This window comes from Callithrix jacchus, chromosome 3 (genome assembly GCF_049354715.1).
Source record: "Callithrix jacchus isolate 240 chromosome 3, calJac240_pri, whole genome shotgun sequence".
NCBI lineage: Eukaryota > Metazoa > Chordata > Mammalia > Primates > Cebidae > Callithrix > Callithrix jacchus.
The window spans coordinates 192,056,358-192,073,728 of record NC_133504.1 but is presented as its reverse complement, the minus strand read 5'-3'; the positions used below and the strand labels follow the sequence as shown (position 1 = coordinate 192,073,728).

Genomic DNA, 17,371 nt, shown 5'->3' with positions numbered 1-17,371 from the left:
TGCTCCCCAGGTTCAAGCAATTCTCCAGCCTGAACCTCCCAAGTAGTTGGGATTACAGGGGTGCACTTATGAACCCTAATTTTTGCTATTTTCAGTTGAGATGGGGTGTCACAATGTTGGCCAGGCTGGTCTCAAACTCCTGACCTTGGCTTCCCAAAGTGTTGGGATTACAGGTGTGAGCCACTGCACCTGGCCGTGTTTCACATATTGAAGTTCCAACTTTTGACTAACAAATGGTCTCTATCTTCATATTTGACCACTATGGCTGAATTTTACACCATAAACAAAGAAGATGATTTCAGACAAAAATGACCCATGACTAGAATCATCAGGTTCTTCAGTAAAGAATGGCTGTCACAGAGGGCAGACGCTCTCATGTCACATGAGCAAATGGTTCCTTTACTGCTGCTAGATACAAATGTGTGACAGCTGTTCATGTGGAATTCCGTGGCTGAAAGCATCTGTTAACTCTTCAACACTGTCAGGCTTGAGAGCCACAATATTAAAACTCCTGTCTATAATTTCCAGATGCCAAAGACTTGATTTAAATCTACAAACCACCTGCAGATAAATATGTTTCAAAATCACTAGTGGCAGGAATTGCGTACGAGCGCTGGCAGATGCCCTCTGTGGAGTGACCTCGATCACTCGACCCATGGGCCTAAGGACTGGCACTCACAATGCAGTAACCGTGGCAGCTTCTCTACACATGCCATCTTCCTCTTCAAGCTACCTCCTCCTGGTCTTTTGTCCCTTTCACTGACTTTCCATAATTTTATTGTTTCATTATTGTAGACCATCAAAACTAAGCGGAAGTTCTCTCAGGTAACCACCTAGTTTTGTTGAATTTTTTCTTTTCTTTCCAAACTTTTCAAGTGGTCGAACTCTGGCTCATGGTTCTGAAAGGTGCCGTAACGTGGTGCTCCCTTCTGCTTAAGGTGAGATTTTGTTCATTTGCTCCCGTTGAAGGATTATGACTGCCACTTTTATCTCCAGTTCCCACTAACTCTCCAGAATGATTACATTCCCTTATGGAAGAAAAACGCCAATGAAATAGTTATGGTCAATAGTTATGGAATAATTAACAAAATTCAACACCACTCATGACATCATCTGCTACATCACCATTGATTGCTCTTTTCACCTCAGAAATCACTACTATCATTTCCTCCTCCAGCCCCTGCGGTGGGGAAACAGAAATACACACACGCCCTCACTACGTTTTACTTTGTGAAGTGCTCGTCCTTCTCAGTGCAAAAGTATCTGCATATACACCTGATAAAGCTTGGGGCAGGGGGCGAAACTACTTTCCTTGACCTAAATGTTGATAGCAACCTGATTGTGAAAATGTACTAGGTAAACACTTACAATGTGTGTACTTGTCTACGTGTTATACTTCAATGAAAGTTCATAGAAGTTATAACTAAAAATTTGCAAATATTTAAAAACTAATAGACTTCTAGTAACACATGGGTCACAGGAGAAACTGAGTAGAAATTTCAAAATTGACGATAAAAATATAACATCATCAAATATGTCTACTGCAGGCAAAAATGAACAGAGGGAAAATTATGACCCTATCATGTAAATATTATAAAGAAAATGTTGAAAATTAATCCTAAGCACCCATCTTAAAGAACAAATTAAACCCAGACAAAAAGGAAATGATAAAGAGAATTAACAAAATCAGAATCAAATGTAAAATGGACATGAGCAATAGAGCTGAAAATACAGTTGTCTTCCAGTATATGAGGGGAAGTTGCTTCCAGGACCCCGAATGTGCCAAAATCAAGCATACTAAAGTCCCACAGTGGCCTTGTAGAACCTGCATACAGAAAAGGTCAGCCCTTCATCTGAGCAGGTTTTGTATCCCATGAATACTGTATTTTTCATCTGCATCTGACTGAAAAAATATCTATGTATACATGGACCACACGGTTCAAACATGTGTTGTTCAAGTGTCCACAGTACCAATGAAAATCACTAACGTTTGGCACAACTTGTCAAGAGAAAAGAGAATTCATAACAGCCACTATTCAACGAGGGGCATCCTTACAGATCTTCTAGACTGAAGAATACGAGAGGATTACAAGCAAACTGATGACAAGAAATTTGAAAATTCTGATGAAATGCACTAATTTCTAGAAAAACACAATTTACTTAAATTGACCCGAGAATTAGGAACTTTAATTAGTTGCATGTCTAATAAAGGCATTCAATCCCTAGTTTAAAATCTTTCCACAAAAAACTTACCAGGCCTAAATAGTGTCACTCCTGAATTCCACCAAACATTTAAAAAATAACCCCGATCTTACAAAAAATTTTCCAGAAAGAGAAATAAAAATAATTTACAACTTGTTTTATGAAACCAGAATAGACCTGATTTACCAAAATGTGAAAAACACATTACAAGAAAAGAAATGTACAGGTCCAGCTCTCATATGAACAAAGGTACGAAAAACCCATGCAAAATGGTAGCGAATTGATTTACTTACATATACAAGCTGTCTTACATCACTGCAAAGTTGAATTTGTTCCTAGAATCTAATGTGGGTTTCAAATTCTAAAAATAAATGCAATTCACCACATTAACAAAATAAAGCAGAAAAATTAAATGATACTCTTGCCAGTTGTAGAAAAAGCTAATAATATAGTCCCATAATTATAGAAAAAATAACAAAATTCAATACCATTCATGATGATTAAAAAAAAAAATCCTTAGCAAAAAACTTCATGCACACATACTACTTGATAAAATGCTGAAAGCTTGACCCTGAAATCAGGAAAATGACAAGGGTGCCAGCTAATGCCAACCATTTCTACTCAGCACTGAACTGGAGAAAAAGGAAGGAAGGATTAGAGAGATCTAAGCAGTCCTTATTCAAAGATAACATGTTTGCATATGTATGCTAGAATATGTAAATATTCTAGCAGAATCTACACATAAACCAACAGAGTTATCAAGTAAAATTTTGCAAGGTCACTAGTGAAAGTTAAGAAAATGAATTGCATTTTTATATACGAGCAATAGCACTTGAGATAAATTTTTTCGAAACTACGATAGTAAGCTGGGCACAGTGGTTCATGCCTGTAATCCCAGCACCTTGGGAGGCCGAGGTGGGCAGATCATGAAGTCAGGAGTTCAAGGCCAGTCTGGCCAACATAGTAAAACCCTGTCTCTGCTAAAAACATAAAAAATTAGCTGGGTATGGTGGTGTGCACCTATAATCCCAGCTACTTGGGAGGCTGAGGCAGGAGAGCCATGTGAACTCTGGAGGTGGAGGTTGCAGTGAGCTGAGATCATGCCACTGCACTCCAGCCCAGGCAAAGAGTTCGAGACTCCAACTCAAAAAAAAAAAACCTAACTCTGATGTCCAAAGCCTCTCTAAAGAACAGTAAGTGCAAAATAAAAATCTCAACAGGGTGTGTGTGTGGAAATTGATGAGTTGCCTAAATGTATGTGGACATGCAAAGATAAATGTAGGCCAATTGCTGTATCAGACAACCCCAAATCTCAGTGGCTTATTGTGGGGACACTTGTTTCTTGACCATACAACATTTCAAGACCTGGTGGGTGGCCTTCCACACAGGCCCTGGGCCCAGGTCACCTGCCCCAGCAGCTCTGCTCTGTTCTCCTGGGCATCTGTGGTGAGGGAAGGGAGATGGAGGGCTGTTCAGGGGGCTGTTTTTATGGGCCAGGCCTGGAAGTGGCCTTCATTGCTCTTGCCTGCATTCCAGCATGGGAAGGCAGGTGGGGAGAATGAGTACAGCCAGGTGTCCAGGAAGAAAGGGAGCAGGTGTGTGGATGACGACCCAGCCTGGCCCAGTCTGCCCTTCCGGTCACTGGTATCCACATCGCTCCTCCCCTCCACAGGAAGCCACTCCCCAAGAGCGGGGTGCCCCCAACACCACCATCATGTCCATGCCATAGCTCAGGTTCTTGGGCAGCAGGTGGTCCCTTCCCTCGGGTCTTGATCTGGCCTGCAATCTATGAGCTAGAAAGACAAGGAATGTGTCTGCATCCTCGCCATAAGCTGACGTTTGATGGGGGTATGGGGCAGGAGAACTAAGAAACACTTCCAGCTGCACCAAGAAAGAAGAACACAGGTCCATGTCATGAGGGGCGTAAGGACAGATGCTGTGGGGCTCCTCCCCTGGGGAGGCTCGGCTGGACTGCTGCTCTGCCTCCTGGGGGAGCTCTTTTGACTGCTGTCTCCAGGCCCTGGTTCTGCTTCCTGGGGTTCCCCAAGTAAAGTGAGGCAGAAGTGCTGCCTCAGCCTTTGGGGCCCTCACCCCTAGAGACGCATCTCTTACCACTTGGAGTTCAAAAGTAACTGGCATGTCCATGAATGTGGGGCATCCTCGTCCTTCATCTCCTTCCTGTAGCTCCTCCTCTCCACATTTGTATAAAAACTGGCCTGGTCTAGCCTACGCTCTCCCTCCTCGAGGAGGCGGATGCGGGGGGAGCACACCCCTGCTCTGCTCCGTGCTCACCAGAGTCTTCCTTCCTGGCGTCCAGCCACCTCCTGCATCCCACAGGCACCGGCTTCAGTCTGCCCGGCTCCCTGGCCATCCACCACCTGGCCAACATGGTGGTGCCCCATTTCATGCGTTCAGTGGGGTAATGGAGGATTTTAATGACAAACAAATCAATATATACATATATCTCAGGTGGTGACACATGCTGTGAAGCAGAATAATGCAGGTCCAAGGACACAGTGTTGGAGGGTCATTTTACACGGTGGTGTCTGTCACACACGGGTCTGGGGAAGTCAGCTTACAACATGTTTTATTTTAAAGAAAAAACAACATGTTTTATTTTAAAGAATAAACAACATGAGACTAGAAACCATCAGAGGGTACTGTACTTAGGATAAGAACTGCTTTGTGAAACTGCTTTCACGGATATGCTCACACATGGATGCCTCCACGTGCAAATGCACACGCTGCCGTGATATTAAGTGTCCTTTCTATCGCAGGTCAGAGTCAAAGAAGCCACCACGACACAGAGCAGTTGGTGACGTCTCCCGACATTCCACAGACCTTCAGGCTGCGCGGGATGGAGCCTGCTGCCTCTCAGAGGACACTCCAGTGAGAGCGAGCAGGAAAGCCAGGCCCTGAGGTGGAAGACCCTGGCTCCTGGAGAGGCTGCAGGCCAGAGGTGCTGCCTGGCCACAGAGCCTGCAGGCGTGGGGGACTTTGGCATTTCAGCAGATCCCTCTGGCTGCAGGGTGGAGAAGAGGCTCTAGGAAGCCAGAGAGAGAGGAGGGGGAACCAGCCCCTCCCATGGGGGTACAGCAACAGGGAAAGGAAGACCTGCTTTGAGGAAAGACTCCTGAAGAAAGAGCCCACACAGTCTGTGATGGTTTAGAGAGAGAAGCAGAAATGACTTCCACATTTTAAAGAACTTTGCTTACACACACACACACACGCGCGCGCACACACTCAGACACAGAGAAAAAAGAACACATGCTTTTTAAAACACACATTAAATAAGAACAGTTACCATGAATTAAATCGCAATGAAAATACTGATAATTAAAATAACCACAGAGCCATATTCTCTCATCAGAATGCCACAGGACTAAAAATTAACGATGACAATGACAGGGGACCTAAGTGGTTAGCACTTAGAAATTATAGCATATTCTTTCAAATAATTCTTGAGTTAAAAACCTAAAAAGATTAGAGATTATGTGGAAATGATGCAGAAAAGCAGCACCCAAAGCGATACAGAATAGCGGTGCACGGAAGGAGACATATGGTCTTCAACACATTTACTAGGGAACAAGAAAGCAAGTACATGACCTCGACATTCCACCCAAGCTAGAGAAAAGCCAAGGGCTCCTCCCACGCGCCTTCAGCCCAACCATGTGACAGGGCTTAGTGAGAGGAGCAGGGACAGGCAGTCACTGGGCCGCCGAGCTGCCACATGTTTTCAGGAAAAGAAAGCATTTTCTGTGAAAAGTGTAAACATTTAAATCTTTTGCCTTTGCTTTTTCATCACTTCGGGAATTTATGCCACAGAAATATTCTTACAAGTGTGGAGAGATATTGGTTAAAAATGTTCACTGGAAGGTTGTTTGAAACAGTGAAAAACCAAACATCCAAAGGCTCTCCGATAGGAAAATAGGAAAATAGAACGCAGTCGTTTTAAGAGTGAGAGTGCCCAAAATATAATGTCAACTGAGAAGAAACCATTTTTATGAAAAGGTAAATCACAATAACATAGAACAGGTGCCAAACTCGTGGTCACTGTCATCTCTGGGAAATAGCATCTGGGGACTTTCACATCTGCCATTATACTTTTCTGTATTTTTTTAATGTTGTGTAACTTTGTATTATATTTGTCATCAGATTAAAAACCAATGATCATATCTGAACTCATCAGACCAAATGCGCATTTTGGAGACCAGGCATAGAAGAGACCAAGCCTGTGTTCATGTCAGTCACAAGTTGAGCTGAATCTTTTATAGAGCGAACAAAGGCATTGTTTTAAGCCTTCAGCAGTAATCGATTTTAAACTCACTTTATGAACAACACTTTTTTTTTTGAGACAGAGTCTCGCTCCGTCGCCAGGCGCCAGGCTGGAGTGCAGTGGAGCTCACTGCAACCTCCGCTCCCGGGTTCAAGCATTCTCCTGCCTCAGCCTCCGGAGTAGCTGGGACTACAGGTGTGCGTCACTATGCCCAGCTAATTTTTGTATTGTTAGTAGAGACAGGGTTTCACCATGTTGCCAGGATGGTCTTGATCTCTTGACCTCATGATCAACCTGCCTCAGCCTCCCCAAGTGCTGGGATTACAGGCGTGAGCCGCTGTGCCCGGCCCGAACAACACTCTTAATTATATATGACCCCTATACAAATCCAAACTCTATCACCCTCTCAAGGAGCTTCTATTGTGCTGAAGAAATCTATTTAACCCACTTTCATTTCCAGGAACACAGCATGATTCAACAACCTAGGAATAAGGTCAATCTATGGCTAAGAAAGAAAGTTGTACTGAAGTTTAAAAGACCAAACCCTAACTGCATTTTGATTACTCAGTTATCTCTGTTAACACAGCAAAGTGACAGAAAATTTTACACCACAAATGATTAAAAATTAAATATCAAGTTTGAAAGGAAATATGATTGTGATTAAGATGCAGATACTGCAGATTTCAACTTACATGTTTTGAAAGTAAAACTGTACGACAAGGAGCTTTACAAATCAAGCATTCGTTCTTTTCACCTATGGAATAAAAACGGGTTTTATTATATTACACTGACTACTGCTTTTAAATATGCATGCATGCAGGCTTTACAATGTTTAGTCACAGAACAGACAGGGTTACACCGCAGGTGTTCACGTTCCGACAGGATGAAGCTGTGGGTACGAGTACAGTTGCAAGGATTGATGGAACTAACATCCTTTCCCCTGCTTTGCAGATATGCACAAAAATAGTGACCATAAAGATTAACAACACTAAGGCTAAGTCTATCCCAGGTATTTATTACAATTAGGCTTTCTAAAAATTAAAATTAAAAAATTTTCGGAGACAAGGTTTTGCTCTGTTGCTTGGGCTGATAGGCAAGTGGCATGATCACAGCTCACTGCAGCCTTGACCGCCCGACGCCCCGGCTCAGCCATCTTTCCATCTCAGGCTCCCTGAGTAGATGAGACCACAGACATGTGCCACCATACCCATCTCATTTTTAATTTTTTCGTAGAGATGGGGACTCACTATGTTTCCCAGGCTGAGCTTGAACTCCTGGGCTCAAGCAATGCTCCCACCTCAGCCTCCCAAAGTGCTGGGATTGCAGGTGTAAGCCACTGTGCCTGATCATAATTAGTTTCTTATTTTTTTTGAGACAGTCTCACTCTGTCACCCAGGCTGGAGTGCAACGGCACGATCTCGGCTCACTGCAACCTCCACCTCCTAGGTTCAAGTGATTCTCGTGCCTCAGCCTCCCAACTAGATGGAATTACAGGCGCCTGCCACCATGCCCGGCTAATTTCTGTATTTTTAGTAGAGATGGGGTTTTGCCATGTTGGCCAGGCTGGTCTTGAACTCCTGACCTCAGGTGATCTGCCTGCCTCGTTCTCCCAAAGTGCTGGGGTTAACAGGCATGAGCCATCATGCCCAGCCCATAATTAAGACTTTATAATGATATCTTAAATCTAAAATTTTTAACTATTCAAAATGAATCTCAAGCTTGAATTTCTCACTAGACAGCTTAGAGCCCAGGACTGATCAGGCGTTATGAGCCTTCACGCTCCTGTGTTTCTAGGGAGGACACCAGGCCCAAACCTGATCAAGCCCAGTGGTGCTCTCCCTCCTCTGGGCCAGTGGGGCTGAGAACTAGAAACGAACATCCCTTAAGTGAGAGGTGGATTCACCTCTTGCAGATTCCAACGCTGCTGGGCAATCCTGCTTTCCATTTCCCACGGGGCTGTTCAAACCAGGCCCCTCATACCACCTACTCAGGAGGAAGAAGCCCTGGCCCATGAACGACCTCAGTTTCCCTGCCTCTCCTCCAGACTGACCCACCCCAGAACGACCCGCTTCACTCTACCCCCTTCCTTCCTGCCTTGGAGGGAGCATCTCTTCCAGCCCAAGCCCAGGCTTCACTTGTGTATCCACACTCACCTCAGTGTCTGCAGCGCCCAGCACACAGAATGGCATCCTACTATGGAATGGGGGGTCCCCTTCTAACAGCCTCCAGAATTGCCTCCTTTTTTTTTTTTTTGGAGATGGAGTCTTGCTCTGTCACCAGGCCGGAGTGCAATGGAGCAATCTTGGCTCACTACAACCTCTGCCTCCAGGGTTCAAGCAATTCTCCTGCCTCAGTGTCCCGAGTAGCTGGGACTACAGGCACGCACCACCACACCCAAGTAATTTTTCGTATTTTAGTAGAGATGGGGTTTCACCATGTTGGCCTGGATGGTCTCGATCTCCTGAGCTCGTGATCCACCTCAGCCTCCCAAAGTGCTGGGATTACAGGCGTGAGCCACCGTACCCAGCCTCCTCTCTTCATCAAGTTGCCCTCATCCTAAAAACCTGTACCCTTGACAGTGTGTCCCCTCCCTTCTAGCTCTTTGACTAGAAATTCTGGAGCAAGAAAATTTCTCTTAAGCACCATCACAGCCAGAAATCATGCAGTAAAAGATTAACAGACCTGACTCATAAAAATCTAAAAGGTTTTACAGGGGAGGATTCACAGACATGACAGAGAGGAAATCATGTGCAGCTGATAGACAAAGGGATTGATACCTGACCCATAAATAGTGCCTACAAGTCAACTAAAAAGAAACACCCAATAAAAGGCTGTGAGGAGACCTGAACAGACACAGGAAAAAGTGCAGACAGCCAATAAACACATACAATGAAGGTCAAGGTCACTATTAAGAGACACCAAAGAGAAGAGAACAACAGGAGCTCAAGTGTCATGCCGAGAACAGAAACAGGCACACCCTTTGTGAGAACACCCCCAGCCCAGCCACTGCACCTCTAAGAATATATTCCAAAGGGAAAATCAAGTAAGAGAACACATGGTATCTCATAGCAAAAGAGCAGAAAATATGTCTTTGAGTAGGGAATCAAATAAATTACAGTATGATAACCAAAAGATGCATCATGCAAGCACAGGAATGATGATAGTGACGTATTTTACCACCGAAAGAGGCCCCTGGCTAAGCAATCAAAGCAGATTACTGCATGGTGGACACACTGTATTGTTTCTGTTTTAAAAATTGGCATCTATAGGAAATGCTTGGAAGGATATACACCAGAGTTTACAAGGGCTTCCCTCTAAGTGACACACCACTGGACAGCTACGGAGCTAGTCAGGGCTCTGCCCAGAGCCTCCAGCCCTTTTCAGCATTTTTTGTGTGTCCTCGGATTTGGTGTGGTCCCAACATGCAGCATCTGTGGCTTTTTGGAGGAATGCACTCAGGTCACTAGAATCTGAGTTGACCTCAGGCTTTAAGAGCTAGACAAACCTGTGAATCTGCACCTTAACCAGTCGCCTGCCAACGTATGGTATGCTGACCTCAAAAGCTATGACACTCTGAGCCCTGTCCTCACACTTCCCAACACCATGAAGGCACACGTCTCCATCACTCCCAACAACATTATCTTCAGGGCATATTATCTCGGGTCCCCAGTGCCCTCCTCACTGGCAATGGACCCTTGCAAACCAATGCTTTGACTTCACTGGGATGTCCAGTCATCAACATCTTTCTTTTTTACCTGACATCCTTCTACCTTCCATACCTCCCTCAACAAATGCTCTTTCCAAGAAGACAGCATCTTCCAGTTTCCTTCGCCTTTGGGGCTCTCTACACTCCAGTATCTGGGATTATGCTCCCATGTTAATGGCTCCCCAGATGCATTCCTGGCTGTCTTGAGTTCCAGACCCACATGTGCAGCTGCCTCTTGTCTCCCACTGGATGGCTATCACAGGACACATGCCATGTGAGCATGTGGGCCAAAGGTGAGCTCAGGGGCCCTGCACCCCATCCTGCTGCACCCCATCATGCTGGGTTCCCTCCCGCTGGGCTCCTCTCCAGCGTTCTGTCTAGCAGCAAAAACCCTGTCCAGTTCTCCAGCCCTTGTCTAAAAGTCTGCTGAATCTACCTAACTTCTTTTTTTTTTTGAGACAGAGTTTCACTCTTGTTACCCAGGCTGGAGTGCAATGGCACAATCTCGGCTCACCACAACCTCTGCCTCCTGGGTTCAGGCAACTCTCCTGCCTCAGCCTACTGAGTAGCTGGGATTACAGGCACGCGCCACCATGCCCAGCTAATTTTTTGTATTTTTAGTAGAGATGGGGTTTCAGCATGTTGACCAGGATGGTCTCGATCTCTTGACCTCGTGATCCACCCACCTCAGCCTCCCAAAGTGCTGGGATTACAGGCTTGAGCCACCGCACCTGGCTCTACCTAACTTCTGAATCCAGCACTGCTCCCCATCACCTCTCCTGTGCGCATCTGCACAGTCCCTCCCACAGTTTCTATCTCCCTCCAATCTACTTTTCACCGGCTGCCAGAGAGACTTGTTTTCAAATACACACCTGAAATTAGCAACTCCACTCCTAATTACACACCCAACAGAAATGTGTACCTAAGATCACCAAAGACAGGAGCAAGAAGGTTCACAGTAGCACTATTTCTACAGCCAAATCTGCAAACAACCCGAATGACCATGGACGGTGGAAAGGATGAGGAACTTGGGTGTATTCATACAATGGATACCACGTAACAATGAAAGCAGATGGACTGCTGCTACATACAAAGACGAATTTTGCTGATCCCACACTTCAGGAGGTCAAGGCGGGTGATCATTAGAAGACAGGAATTTGAGGCCATCCTTGGCAACAAAGGGAGACCCCTCTCTGAAAAGTTTAAAAATCTGGGTGCCTGGCTGCACATACCTGTAGCCCCTGCCACCCTGAAGGCTGAGGCGGCAGGGTAACTTGAGCCTGGAAGGTGGGGCTGCAGTGAGCGGAGATCTCACCACCAAACTCCAGCCTGGGTGACAGAGCAGAGCTCTGCCTTGAAAGAGAAAGGTAAGGACGAGAGGGAAAGGAAGAAAGAGCGCAGCGGAGAGTGGCCGCGCTGAAGGGCTGGTCTCAGGGCAGCTTTCACCAATACCCCGTGGGTCTAAGGCCATCTCCGAGGATGGAGGTCAGCACAGCGGGGTCCCTGGGGGGCTGGAGGGCTGTGAGCCACCGGCACCCAGCTGGGTGCTTTCACAGGGAAATTCGCTTGGTAAAAGCTCCATGAGCTTTTGCTTCTGTTCTTGTATAAACATCACTTCAACACAAGATTTTCATAGAAAGAAAAATAAACACCTCCCTGACAATGCAACTGCCAGCTTGACACCGGGGCCCAGAGCTCCACTGAAATACCCCAGCTTGGCTGTAATGAATACATTTCAAACAAACCTGCTAACTCCATTTTGCCCACCCTGAGCTATGCAGGGCATTCTGTTCTGACAGCTTGTGGTTTGAGATATCTGGCCTCTTTGTAACCAGTTTTCTGAGAAACAGGGCCCACTGGCCTGGAACTTGCAAAGCGGGGCAAGTGCTTACTCCCACATTCTGAGTAATAAAACAACTTTAAGTAGAAGTGTTTTTGTTAGGCATTCCCCCCTTCCCTAAGCTGCTCCTTCTGCTCTCTAACAGTCTGCTGACCGCCCCTCGACCCTAAACTGACATAACAATGTTGACCGCCCTTGGTTCGTGGCCGAGAGGTTTGAGCTCTAGCTGACCCAGTATTAAAAGTGGACTCGCAACAAACTCAGAGCGTGGCGCTTCTGTTTCAACTCGCTGGGGTGTAACACCATGGACAGGGACGGGCTCCTTCGGGAGCGCATGGCTGCCACCCGCCCGCCACCCGCCCGCTTCTCCCCCCGGTCCTCCACGTGGGACCCACGGCCCTCAAGCCAGAGCCCGACCCCCTCCTCCTGGCTGCCCCTCCCTGCTGCGGCCCCCTCCTGCCCACGCCCCCTCCCCCAGCATCCCCTTCCCCCTCATACCCCCTCGCACCCCCCATGGCCACTGCCCTGGCGTCCCCCTCCTCCCTGCACCCCCCACCAGCTTCGGTCTCCCTTCTTCCCCCCACACCCCAGCCCCTCAGTCTCCCCTCCCTCCTCGCCCCTAACGCGCTGTCCCCGTCTCCCCAGTGGCCCTTCCTCTGAATCCCCGTTTCCGTGGTCCCTCACCCCCCGTTCCACGCGCCCCCACGGCCCTCCCGCCTCTGGCCTGCGTTTGGGACGCCCTGACCTTTGCTGAGGCAGGCGTCGCAGTACACGTGCCCGCAGTTGGTGAGGCTGAAGCACGAAGTCCTGTGGGGCGGCTGGAAGCAGCGATTACAGAACACCCAGTTGGCCATGCCAGGCAGGCCCACTCAAGGCCCACGCGAGGCTGGGACCGGGTTCCACGCGCGGGCCAGAGGCGGGCAGCTCCGCGCCTGCGCAAACCGGACCGCAGCTCCGCGCCTGCGCAAAGTCGACGGCAGCTCTGCGCCTGCGCACTGGCGCTCGCGCCTTCCCGCCAACCCTGAGGGTTGCACCGCGGCACCCCGAGGGCGCGTCTGACGCCTCTCCCAGGTCGTTTCGGCTGGCGTAGGCGGAGGAATGCACCGCGAGCACCGACGTGCCGCCCCTGTCGTTGGGGTCCTCAGGTGTTCTGTGGAGGCGCGGCCTGGGTGGTGGGCGCGGGGAATGGCGGCTGAGCTGAGGAGGCGAAGGGCGCGACCGCAGTGGGAGAGGGGTTGGGGGGAAGCGCCGAGGGCAGGTGGCGCGGGCAGGCCCACCACGAGGGCTGGGAGCTGGGCTGGAGGCCGGGGCGGCCAGGGGATTGTGGGTGGGGATGGGGAGCAGTGGGGAGAGTGGGCTGGGGGCCCTGGGAGAGGAAGGGGAGGACGGGAGGGTGGGGGGTGGGGGTGGGAGCGGGAGCTGGGGTGGGGGCGGGGCGTGGGGGGCGGGCCGTGTGGGGCTCGTGTCCAGGCGGCCCTGAGCCTGCTTCCCGTTCAAACAGGACGCCGCGGGAAAGGGGCCTCTGCTGCTTCCAGCTTCCAGGACGGGGAGGCGACTTTTTACAGAATTGCCCTCCGCGTGGTGCTTGAGTTTCCACCCGCGGGAACGCTACGCACTTCGGATGCTCGAGAGGCTCAGGCACGTGCCTGTGCGGGGACAGCGCGGCGTTCCTGGGCGTTCCTGGGAGCTGCGGGCCAAGTGGCCCCGTGCCCTGAAAGGCGTGGGTAAAATACAGCTGCTTCCAGGGCTTCCTATGGAAAACATCGTAGTAATTTTGTATTGATTACATGCTGAAATGATATTTTTGATATATTAGGTTAAATATATATCACTACCATTGATTTGACCCTTTCAAAAAACCCTTTTTAATGTGGAGTCTAGAAAACTTAGAATGAGGAGAAGAAAAGCAAAGCACACTCCCATGTGTGTACCTACGCAACTGTCTTGCATGCTCTGCTCATGTACCCCAAAACCTAAAATCCAATAAAAAATTAAAAAAAAAAAAAAAAGAAAACTTAGAATGATACATGGGTTGGGTATAGTGGCTCACGCCCGTAATCCCAACACTAAGGCTGAGACCCACGAATCACCTGAGATCAGGAGTTGGAGACCAGCCTGGCCAACGTGGTGAAACCCCCTCTACTGAAAACGCAAACATTAGCGGGCATGGTGGCAGGCGCCTGTGATCCCAGCTACTCAGGAGGCTGAGGCAGGAGAATGGCCTGAACCCAGGAGGCGGAGGTTTCAGTGAGCTGAAGTCACACCACTGCTCTCCAGCCTGGGCTACAGAGTGAGACTCCCTCTCAAAAAAAAACACCACAGACCAACCTAGAATCATAGATGTAGCACATTTTTATTTCTGTTCGACAGTGCTGATCTGTATACCAAGTTTAAAATATTAAGACCAGCAACGTGGCAAAACCCCATCTCTACAAAAAATACAGAAATTGGCTAGGTATGGTAGTGGGCTCCTGGGGTCCCAGCTACTTGGGAGGCTGAGATGGGAGGATCGCTTGGGCCCTGGAGGTTGAGGCTGCAGTGAGCTTGACGGCACCTGTGCCACAGAGCAAGACTCTGTCTCAGAAATAGGTAAGAATAGGGTGAGGTGCCTAATCTATCAAATTCAGAAGCGGCCTTATAAAAGTAACCTTCTATCAATGTTGCAATGATGTAACATTAATTTCAGTTTCTGGTATCTTTGAAATCATTACAGTGATACACGTTTATGCAGGTATTTTGATTTATTAACTAAAACATTATGCAAAATATTTTAAACAAGCTTCTTAGCTATAAAGAAGTCTTTCAGGTACTTCATTTGGAAAATTCCAACTGAGATAAAGATTAGTATTTGTGCAAAAGCCCACCATAAAACATTGCTATTTGTATCTTCGCTGATCATTCGAAAATTTTCTTCACGGTCCTATGCAGAAAAGAAATAGGCAGGTTTAGTGTCATAAAGTACTTAACTCATCATTCCGAGGGGAGGGTTGTTGTGGGCAGTTCAAGGTCTTTAATATCTTACACCAACATCAATGTGCTGTCTGCTTTTCTAAGCCAGAATCTATTGCTTAGCCAAGTATAAGAGAGTAAAAACCAATCTTATAAAAGATGTTTTTGTATTTTGGTGTAAAGTATCAGGAATTTGACCTATCTATATGTTCTATTTGCTACCATCAGGCAAAGTGAACATTACCCAATAGTGACAGATTTAATCATTTGAGTCCAGCCTTTATGTCAGGCATTAGGCCAAGCACTTGCATACCTTATCTGATCATACCTGTCCCTATCTTCCTGATAAGGACACTGAAGCTTAGAGATGACACAGATTACTGACAGGTGTATCAGATTGAAGCCCATATCTGACCAGCATCCACTTAGTGAAGTGACTCAGAAAGCACCTAATGTCATAAGAATAAAATTGTGATTTGGAAAGCGAGCACACATCAGCCTCTACAAATATATGGGGTTCATTTGGAAGCATATTCATTCTGCAAGCTCACACCCTGTGCTACTGGGCACTTTGTTAGGCACAGGGCATAAAAAGATGAATGAACCAAAATTCTCTTTCCTAGAGGAGCTCATGGTCCAGCAGACAGAGTGAAGAAAGATTGCTCTCTCCATTCCCTGTGTCCACACAGTTCTACCTCAGAGAGAGAGTGAGAAATAGGCAGTTCATTCTTTCCTTGGTCCCGGGGCTTTGTGCTGAGAAATGCATTGCTGGCAGCAAGAGATAAAATAAGCTGAATAGGCAGACTGACCCTTTGATAGTTTTGTTCTTTGATTATTTGCTTAATTTGTTCAATTAGATGTTCAAGCTCAAAGGTAAGTTCATTAACTTTGTCCTTTGCCTGAGCAATGGCTGCATCAAGGTCGTGTTCTCCAACTCGAATATCCAAGTGGATCCGCTGTATCAACAGTACGAAGGAAAAATGGCATGTTTTTAAAAACAGCTCCACTCTTTTTCCTTACTTTCTCCCTCTTGCATCCTCCCATTCCTCTGTCTTTCCTCTTTCTCCCTTCACCCTTTTCATAAGCAGGGGCACTGCTTCCTTCTGGAGCTCGCTTTTTCCCTCATTGTCACTCTATTCCTTATCCTACTTGGTAGTCTTTCTTGTAATAATAATGCATTAAGTGGTAAGTTACTGACCTTATAGTATATTTATACCTTCCTGAACATCAAATTAACTGTTAGGTACATGACTTTGGTGTGGAGAAAATTTGATTAATGTTCTGAGGGAAATTTTCTTTACGTATAACTAAATTTCCTATTTAGTACAAATTGTTTTCATCAGTTCTGAACCCATTTAGAAAATAGCCAATCACCATCTACTGTTTAAGAGTTTTATGTGTTGAAATTCCATTATTAATTCACCCTTCAGCCTTCACTTGTTTTCAAGCCTGAATAATCACAGTTCTTTTAACCTTCTCTCACAGCTCTTATTTTTCAAACCCCTTAATCAACTTCATGGCTCTCCTTTGAACCCCCTCCAAGCTCTCCAGCTCCTTCTTTGGTCGCTGTGCTGAGATCTGGACGTAGGACTTTAATAAGTTTCTAGCTAGTTTGAGTGTGAAGTTCTGCATACCAGTGTCATGCCTGAATAGTGCTGACGCCGTGTTTATCAACAGGGACATGGGAAGCGTGTACTCACCAGCCTACTCCCTCCAAATGACACAAGCTTTGTAGAATTAGATTCTAAGCAAATGATGTGTTCACCAGGTGAATGTGAAGTAAAATGGAAAGTTCCTTGTGGGCCATATAACTTCGACAGTATTACCTAGGATTAAGGATTTCCATAGATTGAGTTTATTATTTTCTAGTTTCCATTCTTAAAAATAAATCTACTTTATATTGTCTAGTTAAAAATTGCAAAGTTTCTAAACAAGAAATCAAATGGCTAATAAACAGGAAAAATATTCAGCCTTGCTAGTAATTAAAAAAATTCAAACTGTAGTAAGATAGCCCTTGTTCATTGTCAGACTGACAAAGATTTAAAAGTATCCAGGGATAGTGTGGAGAAATAAACACTCCCCCACTACTGTTGTCCCACAGAATACCCGAGAACTGTGGGACAATTAACTACAAAAGGTGTAACTTGACACATAATGGGAGTATCAGATGGAGGAGAAACAGAGAAAAGAAAAGAAGAAATAGTTGAAGTAATAATGACTGAGAATTTTCCCCCAAATTAATGTCAGATACCAAGCCATAGATTCAGGAAGCCCAGAGTATACCAAGCAGGATTAATCCCCTCAGCCCTCCAACTCCAAAATGAAACCAAAAACTACACCTAGGAATATCTCATTAAAACTGCAGAGAAGCAAACACAAATAAAAAATCTTGAGCCGC

At 46.5% G+C, this 17,371-nt stretch overlaps 1 protein-coding gene across 4 annotated transcripts in view; it reads right to left on the bottom strand.

Annotated features, from left to right (window-relative positions):
- The window catches only part of LOC100387222 (putative E3 SUMO-protein ligase RNF212), a 68,976-nt gene extending 56,004 nt beyond the window's left edge, over positions 1 to 12,972 (bottom strand). For all 4 annotated transcript variants that reach the window (XM_035294383.3, XM_035294385.3, XM_035294384.3 and 1 more), the window contains exons 1-2: positions 12,770 to 12,972; positions 7,171 to 7,232 (exon numbers count right to left, since the gene is read on the bottom strand). In XM_035294383.3, the coding sequence (XP_035150274.2) occupies positions 7,171 to 7,232; positions 12,770 to 12,878 (171 nt within the window). In that variant the 5' untranslated portion in view covers positions 12,879 to 12,972. The remainder of the gene's footprint in view (positions 1 to 7,170; positions 7,233 to 12,769) is intronic.
- Positions 12,973 to 17,371: the final 4,399 nt, after the last annotated feature.